Below are 23,393 nucleotides of genomic sequence, written 5' to 3' on the forward strand. Positions count from 1 at the left end.
GCGGCGCACGCCACAGAGGCTTCGGGTCCTGCGGTGGCTGCCGTGCCGGCCGTGCCGCCCGGCGACCTCGTGCGCATGTTCGCACTCGTGCACGCATTGGCACCCACCACCGCCGGTGCCGCCGCCGCCGTCGCGTGCGGCCGCGCCGCCGCTGGCGGCCACCGGGGGCCGGCGACCGCTGGTGGCGGCCGCCAGCGCTCGCCAGCGGCCGACCATAGCTGAGGCTAAGGCCGGGCTACTCGTACAACAATCGCCGGCGCCGCCCGCCAGCGCACCGGCACGTTTGGCTGCGCCAAATCGCGCTGGCACCGTTAGTGTGCTGACCGGCACGGGCCCGGTCGTGAATCCGGTGCCGCTCCGGTCGGCGGCCCGGCCATGGCGGCCGCTCTCTAGCGCGTCCGCGCGACGCCGGCGACGTTGCCGGTAGGACTAGAGGACGCCAGCGGCGCTGCGCTAGCTCTGAGTCTCATGCGAGAACCCGTCCGGACTGGCTTGCCGGCAAGGTCTGGCTAGTCGCTGGCGCACACGCTGGCGGCGACGGCTACTTTTCCACCGGCGGACTGGCGGCGGCGACGGCGTCGGGCTTCTACAACCTTCTGTTACACGAGCACACATCGGGTAGGGCTCAGCCGTGCGGCCGCGCGCGGACGCGCGTGCACCGCCACCACCGCCCGCACGGCTGAGATGTAGGGTAAGGGTGAGGCGCACGCGCCCGCCGACAGGCGCGGCCGGCGCCGAGCACGGCCCTGAGCGCGACGCGGCCGGCCTCAATTCCAGCCGCAGGAGGCACGCAGGCTGGCCGGCCACGCGGATCCGGCGGCCAAAGCGTCGGCCCAGCCGCGAGATTACAGGGATCAATGCAGCAGCACCTGTAGACTGCAGGCGGCGGTCGCGCCATCAGGCGCGGCCGGCATCAGACGCGCGCTTGCGCCAGCCGTGGCCACTGGCGGCAACCGGCCGGTGCACAGGCACCGTGCGCAGGGCATTGCCGGCGGTGCCGATCACTGGAGCCGAGGCCGTCGGCTGGCGCGTTCGTGGACCCGGTCCGGGCTGGCTCGCAGGCCCCATCGACAGCAGTGACGCGACAGCCGACCTGCCTTATGCAGCGACGTGCATACGCCGGGCCTATCAGCAGCACGGATCGGTGCGACCCGCGGTCGTGAGTCGGCGGGCCGAGCAAGCGGCCGCGCGCGCGGCCGCAGACGGTCCCGAGACTGCGGCCGCCGCCGCACGGACGGCCGATGAGGACAGGCGTGGTGACGGGCGACTGCCGCCGCCGCCGGGAACGCAGATCGGCCCGCCGCCTGCCCTCCGCCGGCGTCGCCCTTCGCGGACGCGTCTCGAGCGATCGGCAGTGGGTCCTACCGTGGCCAGCCGGGCCCATCGCCAGCGGCCGACAACGCGCTGAGACATGCAGGCGCCGGCAGGTTGCGCGACACCGGTCGCCTCAGCACGTCAGGCCCACCGGCCGGCGCCGGCGGCGCTGCATGCGGCCTGCAGGTCGCCCCGTCGCGCGGCGATCGCCAACGGCCGGCCGCGCGGCCACGAGACCCGTACCTGCCGCGGTGTCAGGGCGGCGGCGGACCGGGCGGCCGCAGCGGGCGCGCCAGATAGAGTATCCGTTGGCAGCAGTGGCGTCGGGCTAGGTCCAGACAGGAGTGAGCAAGCGCAGGAGTTGGGCGCGGAGCCGAGAACGGCAGGTCGCAGTTAGCCGCGAGCGGTATGGCCGGCTAAGCCCCTTGTTGAGCGCGTGCGGCAGACGGGCGAGGGGTTGGCTACGGCAGCGGGGTCCAGGGGCGCGTACGGTGGCGGTCACGGGACGGCGCGTGCCAGCCGGGCGGGCAGGCGGCCTGGGTCCGGACCGGGTCCGGCAGGCGCGCGGCGTGGCGGCCATCGGTCTGCTGCGGGCGGCGGCAGCCAGAGCGCGGGTGCGGCCGGCGGCGTACGCCAGAGCAGGCCGGCCGGTACGCGGGCGCCAGAGGCTGCAGGGCGCCGGTCGCGCTACTGCGCGCTGGCGTCTGGGCCGACCCTGTGGAAAGTTGGTGCCGGCTTGTGCAGTAGTGCGCGCAAGCGCACTGCAGGCTGCTGCGGACAAGGGCTAGTGCGCGGCTGGCTCAAATATGGAAACAATATGGAGGGCGCAGGCGTGGCGCTGACGTGGCGGTTGCGGACTAGCGCCGCATTCAGGCCTGTCTGCTATGACGCATACCCCCGCCTGCTGTGGCGCGGCAGCACCAGTAGCGGGGCTACGCGGCCGTCCGGTTACTAGCCCAGGAGGCGCACAAAGGCAGGCGCGAACGCTTGTGCTAAATGTGGCCGTCCGCATCGCGCTTGTCCGGTTTAAGCTGCGCTTGCGCACCGCGCTGCCTGTCCGCCGCCTGTCCGCCGCGAGTCCGCGTAGGTCACAGGGCCCTGTCCGCGCCGGGGCAGTCACGCACAGCGACCGAGCGCGCGCGCCTGTGTCCGCGCGACCGGACACGCGGCCGCCCACACCGCGTCCGCCGGACAAGAGCCGTCCACCGGTCGCTGCCGCGGGGAGGGGGGGCCAGTCGCCCATGCCGGGGGCGTCGCGGCCACGCACGGCCGCGGCCGTGTAGGCGTGGCAGGTCGTACACTGTGCAGGCAGGGGCCCGGCCACCGCAACCGCCGGCTTGAGGCCCCGGGGCGGCCTTCCCGGCCAGCACGCGTCGCCGTGGACACGGCTGTCCGCACGCGTCGGTGGCAGCCAGGGTGGTGGGCCTAGCTACGCTGGGTGTAGACAACTTATTTATATTTTTAATCCATGTTCCAATATTATCTCGCTCCGCCGTCAGCAGGCCCGACTCCAAAATAACAATAATTCCTGGCCTCGCCGTGAATTTTTTCGCTCCACCACCACCCGCTCCTCCCGCGCGTCGCCCTCGTCGCCGCCCTAGCCGCTGCGCCGTCGTCTGTGCCGAGTCTATTGCGTCGTCCGCGACGCTGCCCGACCCCGCGCGTCGGCCTCAAGGCCGCGAATCAAAAGTTAGGCCAGCAGGCCCCGGGTCCGGCCCGACCGGTGCCAGGCGCAGCCCGGCACAGTCCGGCCCTGCCCGACGCCCAGACGTCTCTGCACGTCGCCCGTCCGTCGCAGCCGCGGCCGCCCGGCGTGTACCGCACAAATCACCATGGAGTTTGCATCCAACAATCCGTTCCGACGGGTGTCGTCCTCGGCGGACCGCGCGCTGAACCCGTGGACGCAGCGGGCGCCGCCGTCGCCGCGCGGGTTCGGCCTGCCGACGTTGCCGCAGGCGCCGGCGATGGCGCCGTCGCTGTCGGCGCCTGGTGCGAGCTACAGCCTGGGTTCGCGCAACCCGTTCTTGGACCTGGCCGCGGTCGATGACCGCGCGGAGCGGCCGCGCGCGGAGCGCGGCGCCGCCGAGCGCGTGCCGGCCGCGCGCGCGCCGCTGCCGCCGAGCCCGACGACGCCCGACAGCCTGCTACTGGACCTGTCGACCGAGAACGAGCCGCCGACGCTGTCACCGCCGCCGCCGCCGCCGCCGCGCGGCCGCCGCGGCGACGACCTGCCAGCGGGGTTCCTGCTGCCGCGCGGCGATGAGCGCGCGGGCCGGCCGGACCGCACGCGCGGCCGGTACCGGCGCAACTCGGAGAGCTCGGTGCTGGACGTGCGCGAGATCGACTCGTACATGCCGCTGGAGCGTGACAACCGCCGGCCAGAGCGCCGGCCGGACGCCCGCCGCGACGCCAAGGACGCCAAGGACGCGCGCGAGCCGCGCTCAAAGGACGCCGACCCGTTTGCGTCGCAGGCTCACCGCGGCGACAAGGACCGGCGCGGCCGGCCCAGCCGTGACGGCCCGCGGCCGTCGCCCGAGAAGGCCAAGCAGCGCGCGCACTCGGTCGACTCGACCGCGGACGTCGCCGAGAAGAGCCACAAGAAGGACCGGCGGTCGAAGAAGAAGCCGAATCCGATCGACAAGATCGACAAGCTGGACGTGACCGGCATCTTCGGCTTCGGCTCGTTCCACCACGACGGGCCGTTCGACGCCTGCAACCCCCACCGCAACAAAAACAAAAAGAAGGCGCCGATGCTGGCCTTCCCGGCGGACTCGGAGAACAACTCGCTGAGCGTGGCGCCGCACCAGCTGGCGCCCGCGAAGGACATCGTCAGCTTCGACCCGATCTCCAAGGCGGACCCGCTGCACGGCAACGTCTCGCTCGGCCTGGGCTCGTCGACGTTCCTCGAGGGCACGCCGGCCTCGCGCGCGGCCATCCTGCACCAGCAGCAGCAGCAGTCGTCGCGCGTCGACCCGGACGTCAACTTTGGCAGCCTCGGCGGCGCGGCCGGCGTGGCCCCCTTCGCCGGCGGCTCGCTCACGCGCAAGAAGTCCATCGTCCACAAGTTCATGAACATGAGCCGCGAGCCGGCCGCGCCGGCCGCGTCTCCCCCGCGCGACCGCGGCGCGGCGGCTGCGCCGCCGGCGCCGGCCTCGCTGGCCGCGCCGCCGGCCTACTCGCGCTCGCGGTCGGCCGACAGCCGCGCGCCGGCCGAGCGCGCCGACGTGCGCCTGCCCGACGAGCCGCGCGCCTACACCCACTCGTCGCCGCCGTCGCGGCCGCCGCCGTTGCGCGTCGACCGCAAGGGCTCGGGCTCGAGCTCGCCGGGGCCGGGCTCGCCCTCGACGCCGCCAGGCCCGGAAAACACCGTGACGCTGCTGAAGCGCGTCAAGAGTCTCAAGGTCGGCGGCTCGCGTCGCCGGCCCGACCAATAGACCTGCTCGGACACTGCCGGCGCCCGCCCATGGGCGCCCCAGCGACACTCGATTCCATACGCTGTATTACTTATGAGCATGATGACATAGCACATTCCGTGTGACCCGGCCCGGCCGGATGCACCGCGGCCCGGCCCGGCCGGCTGGATGCGCGTAGCCGCCGCATGCAGGGGCGCCTTAGGGCGCCCCGGTACCGGGCGCATGGCGTCTAAGCGAGGCCGCCGTGGCGGCGCGGCTGAGCCGTGGCGCTCGCGCCGCACGGCGTGCGGCTGACGGCGCCGCGCGCCGTGCGGCGCGTCGCCCTAACCCGCGCTCGGGCCACTTTGCGGGGTACGTCTGCCGCGCTGGCTGCGCCGGCCGCCGCCGGTCACCGCCGGGCCTATAAGTAGACCGCCCGCGGCTGTCACACCCCATGGCGCCTCTTGACCGACTGCACGCGATTCTGGCCCAGGTCACCGGCCGCCGGCCGCACAAACACGAACTCAATCCGAACTGGTTCCTGCCGCGGGCGGTCGAGATCGAGCCGGACGCCGTCGCTATCGTCCACCGGGCCGCGGACGGCACCGCCGTCGAGTACACGTATGCGCAGTTTGGCCTGCGCGTGCGCCGTCTGGCCACGTACCTGAGATCACGGTACGCGCCGGGCACTGTCGTCGGCATTCTGGCGCCCAACACGCCCATGTTCCTCGAGGCGCTCTTTGCGATCTCGATGGCCGGCCTGGTCAAGGCGTCGTACAACTACCGGCTGTCTGCGGGCGAGGTCGCGCAGGTTGTGGCCGTGTCGCGGGCGCGGGCGGTCCTGGTCGACGCCGAATACGTGCGGCTCCTGGCAGACGCACGCGGACTGGCCGAGATCGTGGTCGATGCGGACATCGGCGGGCCGGGCGGGGCCAATGGCTCGGCGCGCGGGTCCGCGGACGATCCGGCCGGCGCCTCAGCCGGCGACTGCAGCGACTCCTGGCCCGTCCCGCCCGGCGCCGTCGCCACGTCCTACACGGCCGCCCTCGCTGCCGGCGCTGTCGACACCCTCGGCTGGGACGCGCTCGCTGTCCGCGGCGTGCCCGAGGACAGTGTGCTGTCGCTCGCGTTTACTTCCGGGACGACCAGCACACCTAAAGCCGTCGAGTACACGCACCGCGGCATGTATCTCGGCGCACTCGCCAACATCGTCGAGAGCGGGCTCAACAACGGCCGCTGCCGGTACCTCTGGACGCTGCCTATGTTTCACGCCGGCGGCTGGACGTTCCCGTACGCGGTCACAGCCGTCCGCGGCACGCACGTCTGTCTGCGGCGGATGGACTACGGCCTGATCTGGCACTACCTCAAGACCGGTGTCAGCCACTACAACGGCGCACCGACGGTCAACGCCGAGATCTGTGCCCATGCCGACGCCGAGCGACTACCGCAGCCTGTCCGGGTCACCGTGGCGGCCGCTGCGCCCAGCCCGGCGCTGTTTGAGCGCATGCACGCGCTCAACCTCGACCCTATCCACGTCTACGGCCTGACCGAGACGTACGGGCCCTGCACGCGCACGTACGCGCTGCCGGCCTGGGACGCGCTGCCGCCAAACGAGCGCTTTGCCCGGCTGGCCAGACAGGGCCACGGCTTCTTGACCGCCGAACCGACCCGCGTCGTCCGCCGGGGCACCATGACCGACGTCGCCCGCGACGGCCGCGAGGTCGGCGAGATTTTGCTCCGCGGCAACATCTGCATGCGTGGCTACGCCCACGACCGCGCAGCCACTGCCGCCGCCTACGCCGGCGGCTGGTTCCACACCGGCGATCTGGCCGTCATGCACCCGGACGGCGCCATCCAGATCACTGACCGCGAAAAAGACGTCATAGTCTCCGGCGGCGAGAACATCTCCTCGGTGGCTGTCGAAAGCGTTCTGCTCACCCACCCGGCCGTCTTCGAGGCCGCCCTGGTCGCTGTTCCGGACGACAAGTTTGGCGAGCGGCCCAAGGCGTTTCTCACGCTTCGCCCAGGCGCCCGTCTCGACGTCGACGACTTCCGCGCCTGGATGCGCGCGCGCCTCGGCGGCTTCCAGATCCCGCGCGAGGTACGTTTTGCCCGTTCGCGCTGACCCAGATCGAGCTGGTACCTGAGCTGCCCAAGACGTCTACGGGCAAGATCCGCAAGAACGAGCTGCGCGCCCGCCGCCGGCCGTGATCGCGGCGAGCCGCACGCTATGCGGCGCACGGACCCTCCGGCGGCATGTACGGGCGCGCGTGCGGCTATATGCCGCACATCATGCGGCTCACCGCCCGCAGGGCAGCTACCCTCGACGGAGTCGCCGCCGGAGGCTCGTAGGCATACAGATAGACGAGCCTCCGGCGGCGACTCCGTCGGGGGCAGCTGCCCTGCGGGCAGGCCAGAATTGCGCTCGCGGAAACGCCCTGGGGTCCGTGCGGCTATATGCCGCACACTATGCGGCTCACTGCCCGCAGGGCAGCAACCCTCGACGGAGTCGCCGCCGGAGGCTCGTAGGCATACAGGCGGGCGAGCCTCCGGCGGGGGGGGCGGGGGCGGGGGGGGGGCCGCCGGGCGGGGGGGGGGGCGGGGCCCCCACCCCCCCCCCCCCCCCGGCCCCCGCCCCCGCCCGCCCCCCCCCCCCCCCGCGCCCCCCCGCCGGAGGCTCGTCCGTCTGTACGCCTACGAGCCTCCGGCGGCGACTCCGTCGAGGGTAGCTGCCCTGCGGGCAGATCTGGGCTATGCCCGAGGAACGCTCTGGGGTCTGTGCGGCTATATGCCGCACGCCGTGCGGCTCGCTGCTCGGCGCGCAGCCACCGCGGCGGCGCACGTCTTCGGGCTGTGTGCTGTGGCTGGTGGCGCGCAGGCGACGCGTGGATCTGGACACTCACCATTTTGAACTTTAAGCCGATCACAGGTGACGACTATCACGTAGGCACGCGAGCTCCGCTAGTGCCGTGACCGATGCCGGTGACTGCTCGACGCAGCTGCGGCCCGTGCGGCCGGGCGCAGGCCGCGCGGTCGCTCGCGGCGTGCGATGCTCCGGGCTGGCGCGTGCGGCGCAGCACCGCCTGCACCGCCGCGCACCGCCGCATCACACGTCACCCACCGGATGTTCGAGCAGCATCCGGACCGCCACCGCGCCGCACGGCGTGCGGCTCTCCGGCGCCAGGTCACCGGCGCTTCCAGCCAGCTGCAGCTCGCCACGCGGCGATCGCGGCCGCCTGCAGCGTGCGTCCGTAGCCAGCCCCGCCGGCGGTACGGCCCGGGCCGAGTCGCGTTGTCGACGCGACGCGCCGCACGGCGTGCGGCTCACTCCGGCCGCGGCCGGGCCCCCGGCCGCCGCGGGCCCACGCTGCCGCCGGCGCAGCGGGCCGCCGCCGTTGCCGCCGCCGTTGCCGCCGCCGCCGCGCCCCAGCCACCGCGCCCCCCAGCCACCGTCCGGCGCGCGCCCAGCCGAGCCCGCCCCCGTTGGCACAAGTGCGCAACCGCGCGGCTCTCGCCATTGTCAACCCAACTTCCAAGCAACGACCGTTTGACCCAGTATCGTTACCTCTGGCGTCTCTCGAGCACGCACATCCATCCACAGCCGCCGGATTGCACTCGCATCGCGGGTGCCGAACGGTCTATATCTTATCTGCGGGCAGCCAGGGCGCGTCCCGCACTCACGGCGTCCCCCGAGCCCAGGGCTCGTCGCCTGCGACAGCCGTCGCAGGCTCACGGACGGTAGCGGCCGGCGGAGCCGGATTGCGTGTGCGGCTGCGCTCGGCAGCCGCTTCCAGACCGGGTCAGACCCGGCGCGCAGACGCAGGTCGTGGGCGCGCTGGCCGAGGCCCCGGACCAGGATCCGCGATAGACACGATGGACACGATGGACACGATAGATACGATCGACAGGTAAGCGGGCGCGCGGGCGCGCTGACGGCAGCACGGCAGCGGGCGCGACGGGCGGGCGGGCGGCGTCGGCGTCGCCGGCAGCGCCGCCGACGCCGCCGTCGCCGGACGCGATGGAGGGCGTCGACGGCACGGACGGCGGTGACGTGGCCACGACGGCGGACGAGGCGTCGTCGACGGACTCGCCGGCGTCGTCGGTGACGACGACGCCGCATATGTTTGACTCGATGTGCGTGGGCTCGCTGGCGCACCCGGCCATGCTCCCGCCGGAGATCCTGTTTGCGATCTTCTCGTACCTGAGCGCGGTGGACGACATCAAGACGGCGATGCTGGTCTGCAAGGCGTGGTCGCGGTGCGCGGTCGAGCTGCTGTGGTACCGGCCGAACCTGCACTCGATCATGTCGTTTGTGCGGTTCAACCAGACGGTGTCGACGACGGCGGACGCGCTGTACTACCCGTACGGGCGGTTCATCAAGCGGCTCAACCTCAACTCGATCTCGAAGCAGGCCGACAACGGGTTCATGCACACGCTGGCGCGCGCGTGCGGCGAGATCGAGCGGCTGACGCTGTCCAACTGCCAGGACATCAGCGACGACGGCGTGATCCCGCTGGTGACGGCCAACCCCAAGCTGCTGGCCGTGGACGTGTCGCACCTGACCAAGATCACGGACCGGACGGTGCTGGCGATCGCCAAGGCGTGCCCGAACCTGCAGGGCTTCAACCTGACGGGGTGCGCGAGCGTGACGGACGACGTGGTGGTGACGCTGGCGCAGTCGTGCCGGCACCTGCGGCGGATCAAGCTCTTTGACTGCGCGCTGGTGACGGACCGCGCGCTGGACGCCATCGCCGACAACTGCCCGAACGTGATGGAGGTCGACCTGCACGGGTGCAAGCAGATCACGAACGCGGCCGTCACGAAGGCGTGCCTGCAGCTGCATTCGCTGCGCGAGTTCCGGCTGGCGCTCAACCCCGCGATCTCGGACGACGCGTTCCTGTACTTCCGGGACGACGCGCTGTTCGAGTCGTTCCGGATCCTGGACCTGACGGGCTGCAACCAGCTGACGGACGCGAGCGTGCAGCGCATCGTGGCCTTCGCGCCGCGGCTGCGCAACCTGGTGCTGGCCAAGTGCACGCGCATCACCGACCGCGGCGTGCTCCACATCACCAAGCTCGGCAAGACGCTGCACTACCTGCACCTGGGGCACTGCTCGCTGATCACCGACAGCGGCATCGCCGCGCTGGTGCGCGGCTGCACGCGCATCCGCTACATCGACCTGGCGTGCTGCACCCAGCTGACCAACGCCGCCGTCGAGGACCTGGCGACGCTGCCCAAGCTGCGGCGCATCGGCCTCGTCAAGTGCGTCAACATCACGGACGAGGCCATCCACGCGCTCGCCCAGCGCCGCGCCGGCGCGCTCTTCGCGCTCGAGCGCGTCCACCTGTCGTACTGCACCAACCTCTCGCTCATGGCCATCCTCAGCCTGATCAACGCGTACCCGCGGCTCACCCACCTCTCCCTCACCGGCGTGCCCGCCTTCCTGCGCCCGGACCTGACCCAGTTCTGCCGGCCGGCGCCGCCCGGTAAGTCGCGCGCCAGCGCCGCTGACCCAGAATTCAACCAGCACCAGCAGGCCGTCTTGTAAGTCTCTCCGCGCGCGCGCTGACCCCAGCTGCGTCTTCTCCGGCCAGGGCGTCGTCCGCCTGCGCCAGCAGCTCAACCGCGTCACGGCCGAGCACCGCCACATGGTCCTCGGCCAGCAGCTCCACGACCGCCAGGCCCTGCCCCACAACGACTTTGAGTTCCTCGACGACGAGGACGAGGACGAGGTCGAGGAGCTCAACGTCGCCATGGACGACCAGCTCGGCCGCCCCGGTATGTTTCTGTCCAACGCGCCCCAGCACATGCTCCCGGAGATTGTCCGCGGCGCGCTCGCCGAGGTCTTTGACCGGCCCCGGCCCGCGCCCCTGCCCGCCCACCTCGCCGCGCCGGCGGGCCCCGAGATCCGGCTAATGAACCCAGCCCAGGAGACCGTCAACCACCACATTGTGCGCCCGAGCATCGACGCCAACCGCGAGATGGACCTCGACGAGCCCGGTGACGACACTCTGACCGCGCCGGCCTTTGACGGGCTGACGCCGCCCGGAAACGTCGCGGGCTAGCCCGCATCCCCGCATATCCCAGCATTGGCCTCGTTGCGCCCGACGGGCTCTCTCGCGGCCACCCGCACAGTTTATCTTGTTGTTGCTTTTCTGCCAGATAATGTATAGTTGTATGAGGTGACTAGCTGGTGGCGGCTGCCGCACTGTAGCCGGACGCGGGGCGGCGGCCGGACGCCGCGCGGCTTGTGTGCCTCCGGCGGCGACTCCGTCGAGGGTGGCCCTGCGGGCGTGAGCCGCACGGTATGCGGCTTGCGCCGCACGGCGTGCGGCTCGTTGCGTGCCTCCAGCGGCGACTCCGTCGAGGGTGGCCCTGCGGGCGCGAGCCGCACGGTATGCGGCTTGCGCCGCACGGCGTGCGGCTCGTTGCTGCCTCCGGCGGCGACTCCGTCGAGGGTGGCCCTGCGGGCGAGAGCCGCACGGTATGCGGCTTGCGCCGCACGGCGTGCGGCTCGTTGCGTGCCTCCGGCGGCGACTCCGTCGAGGGTGGCCCTGCGGGCATGAGCCGCACGATATGCGGCTCGCGCCGCACGGCGTGCGGCTCGTTGACGTGCCTCCGGCGGCGACTCCGTCGAGGGTGGGCCCTGCGGGCGGCCAGCCGCACGATTTGCAGCTCATGAGGGCGACTCCGCCGAGGGTGCGTCCTACGGGCGCTTACCTGTCTACGCTAGTCTAGCTCGCCGCTGGAGCTTTGGTGAGCTCTGGCGGCGACTCGCTGAGCGACGAGTCGTCCATTACCTCGAGGAATCGCCGCTGAGGCACTTCAACGGCCACATGCTATGCGGCTCGCGCCCGCAGGGCCTACCCTCGACGGAGTCGCCGCCGGAGGCACACCGAAAGCCGCGTGCCGTGCGGCGCGAGCCGCATGACGTGCGGCTCGCACCCGCAGGGCCACCCTCGACGGAGTCGCCGCCGGAGGCACGCCAACGAGCCGCACGCCGTGCGGCGCGAGCCGCATACCGTGCGGCTCGACCCGGCGCCCTCGGCACAGCCGCCGCCGCGCGCACGCCAGCTCCTGTCGCGCAGACTGTAAATGCTATATTATCCCGCAGGGCACTCCCACCGCAGGCACTTTCCACGTAACGTACAAACTTTTGGGCGCCAGGCCAGAACACAGCAAGAAGGCCGAGGCAGCGCGACATGATACAACAAAAAACACGTTAGATCAAACCAAATACAAAACAGTATGCGTCAAACAGCGGATGATGGTGATGCCAAGAAGCAGAAATATACATCGTAACAAAAATCATACAAAAACAAGTACTCCGATGCTGTAGAAACGAGACGAATCAACAAAATACAGTGGCCAGAGCCCGTAGCTATATAACACACAGAGACGACGGGGGCTGGCCGCAGCTCTATCTCAATGTTTGTATGAACGAGTCGAGGTTGTACTCCTCCTTGTACTCGTTCTCGTCCCAGAGCTCGCCCAGGCCGTGGACCGCAGACTGGCCGCCCTTCTTGAGGATCTGGCCCTGCTCGTCGACCATGGTCTCGTCGGGGTCGGCGTCGGGCGCGGGCGCGGCGGCGGGCGCGTCGGCGTCGGACGAGAACAGGTCGAGGATCTGGTCGGTGTCCATCGAGGCCAGGCCCGAGTTCTGCTGGTTGACGATGGTGGAGGCGATGTTGAGCTTGAACCGCTGGAGGCCCATGATCTTCTCCTCGATCGTGTTGCGCGTGATCAGCCGGTAGACGTTGACGACCTTCTTCTGGCCGATGCGGTGGGCGCGGTCCATGGCCTGGAGGTCCTTCATGGGGTTCCAGTCGTGCTCGACAAAGATGACGGTGTCGGCGCCGGTCAGGTTGAGGCCCAGACCGCCGACGTGGGTGGTCAGGAGCAGGACGTCGATGGAGGGGTCGGCGTTGAAGGTCTGGACGATCTCCTGGCGCTTGCGCGCCTCGACCGAGCCGTCGAGGCGCATGTACGTGACGGACGGCATCAGCGCGCGGAAGACGTCGTGCTCGACGATGTCGAGCATCTCCTTGAGCTGGAAGAAGATCAGCGCGCGGTGCTGGGAGACCACGGGCGCCGCCAGCGCGTCCGGCGCGGTCGCGGGCGCGTCCACGCCGATGCCGCAGTCCTGCAGCAGCGCGCGCAGCGCGCCGAGCTTGGGCGCGAAGGCGATGTCGCGCACGGAGCGCTTGTCGGCGGCCAGCTGGCGCGTGACCTTGTCGTACTGCGGGTGCCGCTCGTTGAGCACGAGCACCGGGTGGTCGCACAGCTTGCGCATGTACTGCAGCGCCTGGAAGATGTGCTGGCGGCTCTCGGGCTTGGCGCCCGGCGCCTTGATCTGCGCCTCCACCGTCTTCTGCTCCTTCTTGGTGAAGTCCTCGTAGAGCTGCTTCTGCAGGTCGCTGAGCTCGCAGTAGTAGTCCTGGATGATCTTGGGCGGCAGGTCCGCGAGCACGTCCTCCTTCAGCCGCCGCAGCAGGAACGGCAGCACCTGCTTGTGCAGCGCCTCGAGCGCGAGCGCGCCCGCCTCCTGCTCCTTGGACGAGCTCTTGCTGTTGCGGCTCTGGCTGATCGGCTTGGCGAACCGCTCGTTGAAGACCTTCTCGGTGCCCAGGAAGCCGGGCATCAGGAAGTCGAACAGCGACCACAGCTCGAGCACGTTGTTCTGGATCGGCGTGCCCGACAGGATCAGCCGGTGGTCCGCGTGGATGCGCTTGACGGCCTTGGTCAGCTTCGAGCTCGCGTTCTTGATGATGTGCCCCTCGTCCAGCACGCAGTAGTTCCACGGCTGCGCCGACACCGACTCGCAGTCGTTGCGGCAGATGTCGTACGACGTCACGACCACGTCGGCCGTCGCGAACTGGTCCGCGATCTGCGCGCGCTGCGCGGGCGTGCCCACGTACACCAGCACGCGCAGGAACGGCGCGTACGTCTGCAGCTCGTGCTGCCAGTGCCCCGTCAGCGTCGGCGGGCACACGATCAGCGACGGCAGCGGCCGGCTCTCGGTCGAGCCCGTGCGGCCGTGCTCGGCCGCGCGCAGGTGGTGGTCGCTGGCGACGATGCAGATCGTCTGCAGCGTCTTGCCGAGGCCCATGTCGTCGCAGAGGATGCCGTGCAGGTGGTACTTGTTGAGGAACGCCAGCCAGTTGACGCCCTCCTGCTGGTAGTGCCGCAGGTCGGCCTTGATGGCCACCGGCAGCTCGAACGGCTCGACGTTGGAGATGTTGAGCATCTGCGAGATGAACTTGCGCTCGCGGTCGCGGCCCTCGAGCAGCTTGGCGGGCATCCCGGGCGGGTCCGGGATGCCGGCCTCGAGCGGGACGAGCTTGATGAGCGACGCGAACGTGGTGGTGGCCAGCACGCGGATGTCGCTGTCGGCGTCCGACATGCGGCCCAGCACCGGCACGATCAGGAAGACGACGTAGGGCAGGATGTCGGTCTCCATGGCGTGCACCAGGTGGTAGACGCACTCGACCGCGCCCTGGCGGGCCTTGAGGTCGAGCGCGTTGCTGATCATGGGCAGGACGTTCTCGACGAGGAAGGTGATGCCGGCGGCCTTCATCACGCTGCAGACCGTGGAGAAGCACTTGGCGGCCGCGTAGCGCACGACCGAGAACGTCGAGTTGAGCCCGGCGTTGATCTGCGGGAAGTACTCGACAAACACCGGGTGCAGGTCCGCCGAGAGCTGCGGCAGCAGCGCGCGGATGATCGACAGGCCGTCGATGATCTCCTGGCCCACGGTCGACTCGGGCGCCTTGATGTCCGCCGGCAGCGCGCCCGCCAGCGTCTGCAGCGGCGCCAGCATGCACTCCTTGAGCTTGGGCGCCTTGGCAAACAGGTCGGCGCCAAACATGGCCGCAAGCTCGTCCAGGGCCAGCTTGGCGCCGCGCCGCTTGATCTTGGCCCGCCGCGCCTCGCGCTTGTACGCGGCCGCGTCCTTCGAGTCCGGCCGCTCCTCCTCCTTGAACAGCGACAGGATGGCGCTCTCGAGCCGCTCGTTGTGGTGGAACTCGGGCACCTCGGAGGTGTCGATGCACAGGAACGCGCACAGGTTCTTGATCATCTTGTCGGCGGCGCCGCCCTTGCCGGCGGCCGCGCACAGGCTCACGAGGCGGGCGATCGAGTGCGCCGACCTGGCCTGCAGATCCACGTTCTCCTCGGTCTTGATGCTCTCCATCAGGCTGCGGATGACACCGTTGAGCTTCTTGGGCAGCGCGCCCATGGCGATGTAGGCGCCGGCGGCAGCCGCGCCGATGCGCACCGCGCGCAGCTCGAGCGCCTCGGTGGCCTCCTCGAGCGCCAGCTTGAGCGACTCGCGCGCGTGCGCCAGCGGCTGCGCGGCCATGATGCGGTACGTGCCCGGCATGGCCTTGCGCAGCTTCTCGTAGTCGTCGTCGGCGACGCGCGCGCCGTCGCGCAGGCCGAACGCGTCCGGGCCGGCGTCGACCTCGCCCTGGACGACGATCGCCAGCCGGGGGATGCGCGACGCCGACACGTGGCCGACGTCGGCGAACACGTTGAGCAGCGCCTGGGCCTGCGTGCGCACGATCTTGACGTGCGGCGCCAGGTCCTGGAACACGCCGGCGGGCTCGGCCGAGAGCGCGTCCATGAGCTGCGGCAGGAAGTGGCTCTTGAGCGCGGACGCGCCCGCAAAGTGCCGGCCGTACTCCTCCAGCACGGCCGCCACCAGCAGCCGCGACGTCGACACCGGCGCGCGCAGGTGCGTCTCGAGCAGGTCGCGGAACGTCATGACCTTGTCGGCCGGCCAGAGGCTCATGGCGAAGCCCATGGCCCGCGCCGAGTGCAGCCGCATGCGCACCAGCGCCTCGACGCCGACCAGCGAGACGTCGCCGAGGAACACCGGGCTGTCGATGTTGTGGCTCGACACCGGCTGCTCGTCCTTCTTCTCGGACTTGCGCCGGCGCTTGGCCGGCGCGGCGGCGTCGTCGGCCGGCGCGCGGCCGTCGGCGCACACGGCCGAGAACGTGGCGCCGGACGGGCGCAGGAAGAGCGACGTGTCCATCGGGTACGTCGCGCGCGCGACGCCGATCGGCGTCATCATCAGCGTGAACAGCGGGTACACGTGCTGGCTGAACGTCTCGGCGAAGCGCGCGCCGCCCTGGCGCGACAGCGCCGTGGCCAGGTCCACAAACACCTGCAGCGACAGCGCCAGCACCTGCTCGTTCTGCTCGACCAGCAGGTTCTGGAACAGCAGCCGCAGCGCCTTGCCGTCGATCCAGTCGCGGCTCTGGTCCTCGACGTTGAGGAACGTGAGCAGCGCGCGCAGCACCGCCATGCGCACGCTCGTGATCGAGTGCCGCAGGAACGGGTACAGCCGCGGGAGCAGGTTCGAGAACGACTGGCTGGCGTCGTTCTGCGCGTTGGTCTTCATGGACTCGAGCACCTGCGGGAACGAGCACAGCTTGGCGAGCAGGTCCATGACCGAGCCGGTGCTGGCGCTGAGGTCGTCCTTGAGGTTGGCCAGGCACTCCCACACGACCTGGAGCAGCCGGTCGACGGACTTGGGCCGCAGCTCGACGAACTCGGACGCAATCGGCACGAGCGTGGCCGCGCTGACCGCGCGCACGTCGTCGTCGAGCTCGGTCAGGCCGTGCATGACGGCCGCGGCCACGCCGTCCAGCAGGCCGTCGTCGCTGTCGAACAGGAGCTCCTTGCGGACGGCGACCAGGTACTTGAGGCCGAGCATGCCGCCGTGGCAGACCTCCCAGATCGGGAACGAGACGTCGAACTTGTCCTGCATGACCAGGCTGTAGAGCACGTCGTACGTGCGCAGCACGACGTCCTTGGGCAGGTGCACGAGCAGCGCGCCCAGCGTCTGCGCGACCGACTCGCGGATGGGCGCGACGACCTGGTCCGACACGTAGTCGCCGAAGCGGTCGAGCGCAAACACGCAGCACAGGCGGCAGGCCAGGTCCTCGAGCCAGTCGCGGTTGAGCCGGTCGTTGTCGGCGCGGGTCTTGCCGACGACGCGGCCGGCGCCGCCGCCGTGGACGCGGATGATCTCGCGCAGGCCGCTGGCGGCGCCGTGGCGCGTCTCCCAGGCCTCGTCAAAGAGGTCGACCATGAGCAGCTCGGCGATGCCCTCGAACGGCCACACCTTGGCGTTGGCGCTCGTGATGGCGGACGCGGCCGAGGCCGGCGCGCGGTGCTCGACGACGATCTTGTTGGACTGCGCCTGCGGCGTGACCGAGAAGTAGTCGCCGGGCTGGTCCGGCCCGGCGCCGGCGCTGGCCGAGCCGCTGTCGGCGGCCGAGAACCGGCGCGAGGCCGACGACGACGAGAGGTCGACCACGCGCACCTTGTTGCTCTGCAGCTTGGCGTCCGCCTTGGCCTTGCGCTTGGCCATGGCGCGCACGCGCGAGCTCTGGCCGGGCCGCTCGTCGTCGGCCGCGGCCGGCGACGACGACGGCGGGTGCGGCGCGTCCGTCTTGACTGCGGCGGGCGTCGCGTGGCCGTTGCCGGGCCCGGGCGTGCGCGCGTACGGCGTCTGCGGGCCAAAGTCGGCCGCGTTCACGAGGTCCTCCATGTACTCGCCGCCGAGGCCGAGCCGCGCGGTCACGTTGCGCTTCTGCAGCGCGATGCGCTCGGCCGGGTCCAGGTCCGCCAGGTTGAAGTCGTACTCGCGGCCGCCCGAGCCGAGCAGCGTCTTGCCGTTGCGGATGACGGTGCCGATGTCGAGCGTGCGGAACGACAGCAGCGTGTCCTCGGGCTCGTCCTTGGCGTCCCGGGCGCGGGCCAGGTCGTCCTCGGTCTTGATCGGGCCGCCCTCGGCCTTGACCGGCACGTCCTCGTCCTTGGGCTTGAACAGCTCCGACGGCAGCGGCAGCGGCGGGTAGTGCGACGGCGTCGACACCAGCGGCGGCCGCGCCGGGCTCGAGTCGGTGTCGGACCTGGGCTCGGCCTTGGTCGGCGTCTCGGGCTTGATCTCCGGCCGGTCCTCGGCCTTGACGGCCACGTCCGGCTCGGCCTTGACGGCGGGCTCGCCGGCGTTGGGGTCCCACCGGTCAGCGTGGCCGACGATTCCGCCGAGGGCGCGCGCGGCGGCCACACGGGTGTCCCATTTTGGCGACCGCAGGTACGGAAAGACGCGGCTGAGCAGGCTGAAGAGCTCGTCCGGGTGTGCCCGCTGGACGTCCGCGAGCTGGTCCGCGGCCGTGTTGCGCACCAGCTGGGTGGACCCGGTGTCCAGCAACACTACCAGACGATCTAACCGTGACATATTAGGCCTCGACCATGTGTCTGCGGGTCAGCATGCGCCGCACGGGGTGCGGCTCGAAGGGCGCGAAGGGCGCGGAGGGCACGGAGGGCGCAGACGCCGCGTGGCCGCTGTGCACCGGGCCGCGCCGACGCTGGACGCAGCCGCGGCGCTCTCGCGCAGCTGCCCGCGGGCCCGCGTGCGCGGCGGCGGCCGGGGAGATTGAGCCGCACAGTGTGCGGCTCACCTCGGCCGCGCCGCCAGCCGCGCCGTCCGGCTGCTCGCGGCCGAGCCCCGCGCCTCTGCCGGCGCCCGCCACTTTGCGCGCGCCGCTGCCCCCGCGCCGCATACGCCGCGCCGCGCCGACGCGTGATTTACGTCGCCGGCGCGGACGCGACAGACGGGCCGGCCGGATAGAAATGCACTAACCTGAGAGGGCCTAGTTGGTCTTGGATTCGCGCTGTTGGGTCGGTGCCGAAGCGCGCGCGTTGTGCCGTAAACGTGCAACGGTTTCCGTGTTTATGCGTGGAGTGGAGGGCAGTTGCAGGGGCTTGGAAGACTGTTTATATACTTTTTGACCTCTTTGGCTCTACGGCTCCCCTAATCCCTTCCGGTAATCCAAGAAAAAAATTGGAAAAAAAATTTAGATCACGTAGCCCGCCCGCCAGCGGCCGCTGGCCTGGCCGATGGCAATCGGCAGGCGCGCCGGCGCGCGGTCCGCGGCCGGCGGCGGCGCGGATCTCGCCGCGGCGCGCGTCTGCCCGGACCAGCTAGCAGACCGCGGCGCCGATGCACGGCCAGGCACGTAGACGGCCCGGGTAACGGCGGCGCGCTGCCGAGGGCGGGCGCACGCGCCCCTGGTGTGGAGGCGGTGTGCGTGCGGCGGTGCGGCGGTGCGGCGGCGCGGCGGCGCGGCGGTGCGGCGCGGCTCCACGGCGACGCGACCGCGCCGTCGCAGCGGATCAGGCGCAACCGCGCCGCCGCCAGCGGCTGCCGCGCCCAGCGCCACTGCCGCGCCCAGCACCACCGCCCGCGCCCAGCCGCCGCGGCCACCGCCACGCACGCGCGTGTCCGCGTCGTGCGACGTGTTCGCGACATGCATGTTCGGCGGCGCAACGTGGCATCGCGCCACACACCGCGTGCGGCGCGCACCGCCACGCGCGCGTGGCACCGTTGCGCGTGCCGCGGGGCTTGCCGGGCGCGCGGACGCTCAGGCGTCAGCCGGGCAGCCGCCGGCTGCGTGGTAGGTCACACCTGAAGATCTGGTACCGCCCCTGTTTGGGTCCGGACCGCCGCACGCCAGCCTGGACGGGCGTCCGCACCCGGTCCGCGCGCCAGTCCGGACCCGGTCCGCGCGCGCAAGCGCCGCGCCGCACCGTCGCGCCCAGCGGCCGCGAATCAGCGCCCGCCAGGCCCGCCCGCCCGCACGCGCGGCGTCCGCGCCACGCCCCCTGCGCGGCCGCGCCGCCCGCGCGCGCTGTGGCGCAGTCGCCGCGGCGTAACCGAGTCATCCGTGCGTCAGGCGCCGTGGCGCGCACTCGCGCACTAGCCGGGCCGGGCCCGCGGCGGGCCGGACCCGCGGCGCGGACCCGGTCCGCTGTGGCTGCGCTGTGGCGGACCCACGGACCCGGCCCCTCATGCACCCAGGCCGAAGTAAACACACCAAACTAACCTCCAAAGTCGGCGGATCGCCAAAATTCGGGCTGTGTAATTAGGTGAATTGGCCGCCGCTTGATAGATCCGCCCACCGCCGTCCGTCCCCCCCGACCCGCACGCAGCCCCCGCCGTGCTATCCCGTCCCCCGCGCTGTCGACGTGTCGGCCAGGGCCTGATTGACGGCTGTGGATGCCCGCCGTCTGAACAACTGACCACCGCGCCTGGTCCTTCCGGCCGCGCCCGCGATCTCGTCGCCCGCGCGCATCCGCCGCACGATGGCCGCGGCGTCCCGCTCCTCGGCGTCGCCGCCCGCGGCGTCGCCCGCTACCAACAACCCCTACGCGGCCGGCGCCGGGCCGTACGCGGCGTCGCCGGCGCCGGCCTACTTCCCGCCGGCCGGCGCCCCCCGCGCCGGCCAGCTGCCGCCGGGCACGCGGCTCGTGGTCGGCACGCACCACGCCGTGGTCGAGCGGTTCCTGTCCGAGGGTGAGTGTGTGTGCGCGCGCGCTGACGCCAGGCGGTTTTGCGCACGTCTACGTCGTCCGCATCGACCCCGCCGTCCGCGGCGACGACATCGCCGTGCTCAAGCGCGTCGTCGTGCCCGACAAGGAGAGCCTGTCGACGCTGCGCGTCGAGGTGGACACCATGGTACGTGCCGCGCGGCGCGCGCTGACGCCAGAAACGGCTCCGCGGCTGCCGCAACATCGTCAACTACATCGACTCGCACGCGTCCCGCCTGCCCGACCGCGGCTACGAGGTCTTTGTGCTGATGGAGTTCTGCACCGGCGGCGGCCTGATCGACTTCATGAACACGCGGCTCCAGAACCGGCTGACCGAGCCGGAGATCCTCAAGATCTTCGGCGACGTCGTCGAGGGCGTGGCCTGCATGCACTACCTGCAGCCGCCGCTGCTGCACCGCGACCTCAAGGTCGAGAACGTGCTGATCACGACCGGCGGCAGCTACAAGGTGTGCGACTTTGGCTCGAGCTGCCCGGTCATCCGCGCGGGCAACAACGTGCAGGAGCTGCGCCTGATCGAGGACGACATCCAGCGCCACACCACGATCCAGTACCGCTCGCCGGAGATGATCGACGTCTACCGGCGGCTGCCGATCGACGAGAAGTCCGACATCTGGGCGCTGGGCGTGTTCCTGTACAAGCTGTGCTACTACATCACGCCGTTCGAGGACCAGGGCCAGCTGGGCATCCTGAACGCCACCTTCAGCTTCCCGTCGCACCCGCACTACTCGTCGCGGCTGCGCCAGCTGATCTCGTACATGCTGCGCGAGAACCCGGCCGACCGGCCGAACGTCTTCCAGGTGCTGAAGATCACCTGCGGCCTGCGGGACGTGCCGGTGCCGATGAGCGACATCTACACGCGGCCGACGTCGACGACGACCAAGGCGGCGGCGGCGGCCTCGGCCAGCGCGTCGGTCTCGCCCACGGCCTCGGCCTCGCCCGACGAGCGCCGCCGCTCGCACATCGCCACGTCCACGTCGTCCGCGGCCCTGGCCGCGCTCTCGGAGCCGTCGCCGCCGGCCTCGGCCTCGCCGGGCGTGCTGACGTACGAGGCGGTGCCGCTGTCGGCGTCGTCGTCGTCCGCGTCGGCCCGCGTGCGCGAGCTGCAGTCCGAGATCAAGCCCATGCGCCGCGGCCGGGTCCCGGCCGACAAGCCGGACCCGTTCCGGGCGCTCGACGGCCACCGGGCCAAGACCACGGACCGCCCGGCGCTGGACGAGTTTGCGCTGCACAAGGACGCCGGCAAGAAGTTCTCGTTCGACGACAAGGGCGACAAGCAGACGTGGCTGACGCAGTCGGTGCTGCTCGACACGGCGTCGTCGTCGTCGAGCTCGCCGCTGTCGGCCGGGTCGAGCCGGTACGCGTCGCCGTCGATCCACCAGCCGCAGCCCCAGCGCATGCTGCACGTGAACACGCCGCCGGACATGGCCAAGACGCAGTCGGACCGGCCGCGCCGGCCGGACGACGACGCGGCCGAGTCGCCGGACCTGTCGACGTACGACTCGTTTCCGCAGCGGCCGGACTCGCGGCTGCGCCCGCCGGCCGGACCGTCCCGGCGGTCGTCGGCCGACATCCAGCGGTCGAGCTCGTACGCCGGCCGGCGGGCGGGCTCGCGCTCGACGCGGCCGGCCAGCATGTACGTCGACGCGCCCGACAAGGCCGACGGCCGGCTGGACGCGGCCCACACCGGCCAGTCGACCGCGTCCGAGCACATCGAGTCCGGCGTGGACTTTCTCAAGTCGCTCGACACGGGCGAGTCGCGCCGTGGCAGCGACGGCAAGGACAAGCGCAGCTTCAGCAACGGCAACACCAAGCACGCCAAGCGCGCGAGCGTGTCGTCCATACCGTTCGGCACCAAGGGCCTCAGCGGCAAGTTCGGCGAGGCGTTCAAGAAGTTCGAGCAGCCCGAGCCCGAGACCGAGCGACGGTCGCCGAGCCCGCAGGCGCGGATTGCCAACGCCGTGCGCCGGGCGTCGTCCGTCAAGCTGTTCCGGCACCACACAAGCAGCTCGGCCAAGGACGAGTCGCGGTCGTCGACGCCGGGCATTGTGGTGCCGTCACCGTCGGCGACGCCGGCGCCGGACCGGCCCGACAGCCGGCCGGCCAGCCGGACGTCGAGCCGGCCGCCGAGCCGGCCGTCGAGCCGCGCGTCCGCGCCGGACCGCGCGCGCCCGGCGTCTGCCCTGGGCTCGCGCCTGCCGCGGCCGGCCACGCTGCCGGCCGACAAGGAGCCGGCGGCGGTCAAGCCGCGGGTGGCGTCGCCGGCCAAGTCGCGCACGGCATCGCCGGCCAAATCGCGCACGGCGTCGCCGGCCAAGTCGCCCGCCAAGGACGCGGTGCGCCGCAACCGCGCCATGAGCATCCAGGACCGCGTCAAGGCGCTGCTGGCGCAGTCGCAGACGGCCCCCGCCGAGCGCACGGCCACCGGCTACGGCCCCTACACGGACACGGACGAGCCCAAGCCGCTTGGCCGCGCCAGCACGATCGGCGACGTCGACACGGACATTCCGCAGACGTACCTCCGCATCGAGGCGGACGGGCTTGTCAACAAGGCTGGCCGGCCCGTGTACCTGCCCGAGAGCGACGACGACTCGTCGCGGCTGTCGGAGGACGAAGAGGAGCTGCGCGAGCGCATTGAGAACCTTGGCCGGCGCCAGGCGGCGACTGCCAGCCCGGCCCCGGCCGCCAGCCCGGCCAGCCCGGCTCCCAAGAAGGGCAAGCCCAAGCCACCGCCGAAGCCGTCCAAGCTCCAGGGCGCGTCGCCTAGCCGGCTCAGCGCCGGCACGGACACTAGCATAGACACCAGTGCGGCCACCATCACGCCCGATGCCGAGGACGGCGACTGGATGGAGTCGTTCCAGAAGAAGTACCCGCGGCTCAGCGGGATCCAGGAGAATGACGAGGGCCGCGAGATCGACCTTCTCGATGTGGACTCGCCGACCGGCAGCCCGCAGCGAGGCGACAAGCGGTGGTGATGGGTTGCGGGCGACAGGTGCGGCAATATGCATGTAGCCGCTGTGACCATATAGCCACTTCGATCATATAGCCGCAGCGCCCGAGCCTCCGGCGGCGACTCCGTCGGGGGTAGGCCTGCGGGCGGCTATGCGCCACAATGCGCATGCCACAGGTGGCCTCTGCCCGAAGGGCAGCCACCCTCGACGGAGTCGCCGCCGGAGGCTCGCGCGTGGCGGTGCAGCGAGCCTCCGGCGGCGACTCCGTCGGGGGTAGGCCCTGCGGGCGGCTATGCGCCACAATGCGCATGCCACAGGTGGCCTCTGCCCG

At 71.3% G+C, this 23,393-nt stretch overlaps 6 protein-coding genes across 6 annotated transcripts; 5 read left to right on the forward strand and 1 right to left on the reverse strand.

Annotated features, from left to right (window-relative positions):
- Positions 1-2,945: 2,945 nt before the first annotated feature.
- V1510DRAFT_302568 (uncharacterized protein) lies at positions 2,946-4,852 on the forward strand. Its single transcript, XM_066930691.1, has one exon. The coding sequence runs from the start codon at positions 3,147-3,149 to the stop codon at positions 4,746-4,748; it is 1,602 nt and encodes a 533-aa protein (XP_066786445.1). The 5' UTR covers positions 2,946-3,146; the 3' UTR covers positions 4,749-4,852.
- A 276-nt stretch (positions 4,853-5,128) lies between these two features.
- On the forward strand, positions 5,129-6,917 carry V1510DRAFT_400112 (acetyl-CoA synthetase; the record flags this gene model as incomplete). The annotated part of the gene is made up of 3 exons (XM_066931950.1): positions 5,129-5,657; positions 5,700-6,807; positions 6,837-6,917. The coding sequence occupies exons 1-3, from the start codon at positions 5,161-5,163 to the stop codon at positions 6,915-6,917; spliced, it is 1,686 nt and encodes a 561-aa protein (XP_066786446.1). The 5' UTR covers positions 5,129-5,160.
- Positions 6,918-8,670: 1,753 nt separating this feature from the next.
- Positions 8,671-10,892, forward strand: V1510DRAFT_424024 (RNI-like protein). Its single transcript, XM_066935030.1, has 3 exons — positions 8,671-10,192; positions 10,223-10,250; positions 10,282-10,892. Exons 1-3 carry the CDS (start codon positions 8,725-8,727, stop codon positions 10,769-10,771), a joined length of 1,986 nt encoding a protein of 661 aa, XP_066786447.1. The 5' UTR covers positions 8,671-8,724; the 3' UTR covers positions 10,772-10,892.
- Positions 10,893-11,757: 865 nt separating this feature from the next.
- V1510DRAFT_432401 (uncharacterized protein) lies at positions 11,758-19,039 on the reverse strand (the record flags this gene model as incomplete). Its single annotated transcript, XM_066935494.1, has 2 exons — positions 11,758-17,910; positions 19,001-19,039. 2 exons carry the CDS (start codon positions 19,037-19,039, stop codon positions 12,127-12,129), a joined length of 5,823 nt encoding a protein of 1,940 aa, XP_066786448.1. The 3' UTR covers positions 11,758-12,126.
- Positions 19,040-19,868: 829 nt separating this feature from the next.
- On the forward strand, positions 19,869-20,965 carry V1510DRAFT_370984 (kinase-like domain-containing protein; the record flags this gene model as incomplete). Its single annotated transcript, XM_066931462.1, has 3 exons — positions 19,869-20,079; positions 20,111-20,241; positions 20,273-20,965. Coding segments are annotated over 3 exons (1,035 nt in total), but the record flags the coding sequence as incomplete, so codon positions are not given.
- A 1,367-nt stretch (positions 20,966-22,332) lies between these two features.
- Positions 22,333-23,243, forward strand: V1510DRAFT_424033 (uncharacterized protein). The gene has a single exon (XM_066935031.1). The coding sequence runs from the start codon at positions 22,466-22,468 to the stop codon at positions 23,084-23,086; it is 621 nt and encodes a 206-aa protein (XP_066786450.1). The 5' UTR covers positions 22,333-22,465; the 3' UTR covers positions 23,087-23,243.
- The last annotated feature ends 150 nt before the right edge of the window (positions 23,244-23,393 follow it).

Source organism: Dipodascopsis tothii (assembly GCF_038497935.1).
Source record: "Dipodascopsis tothii strain CBS 759.85 unplaced genomic scaffold V1510scaffold_55, whole genome shotgun sequence".
NCBI lineage: Eukaryota > Fungi > Ascomycota > Lipomycetes > Lipomycetales > Lipomycetaceae > Neoaidaea > Neoaidaea tothii.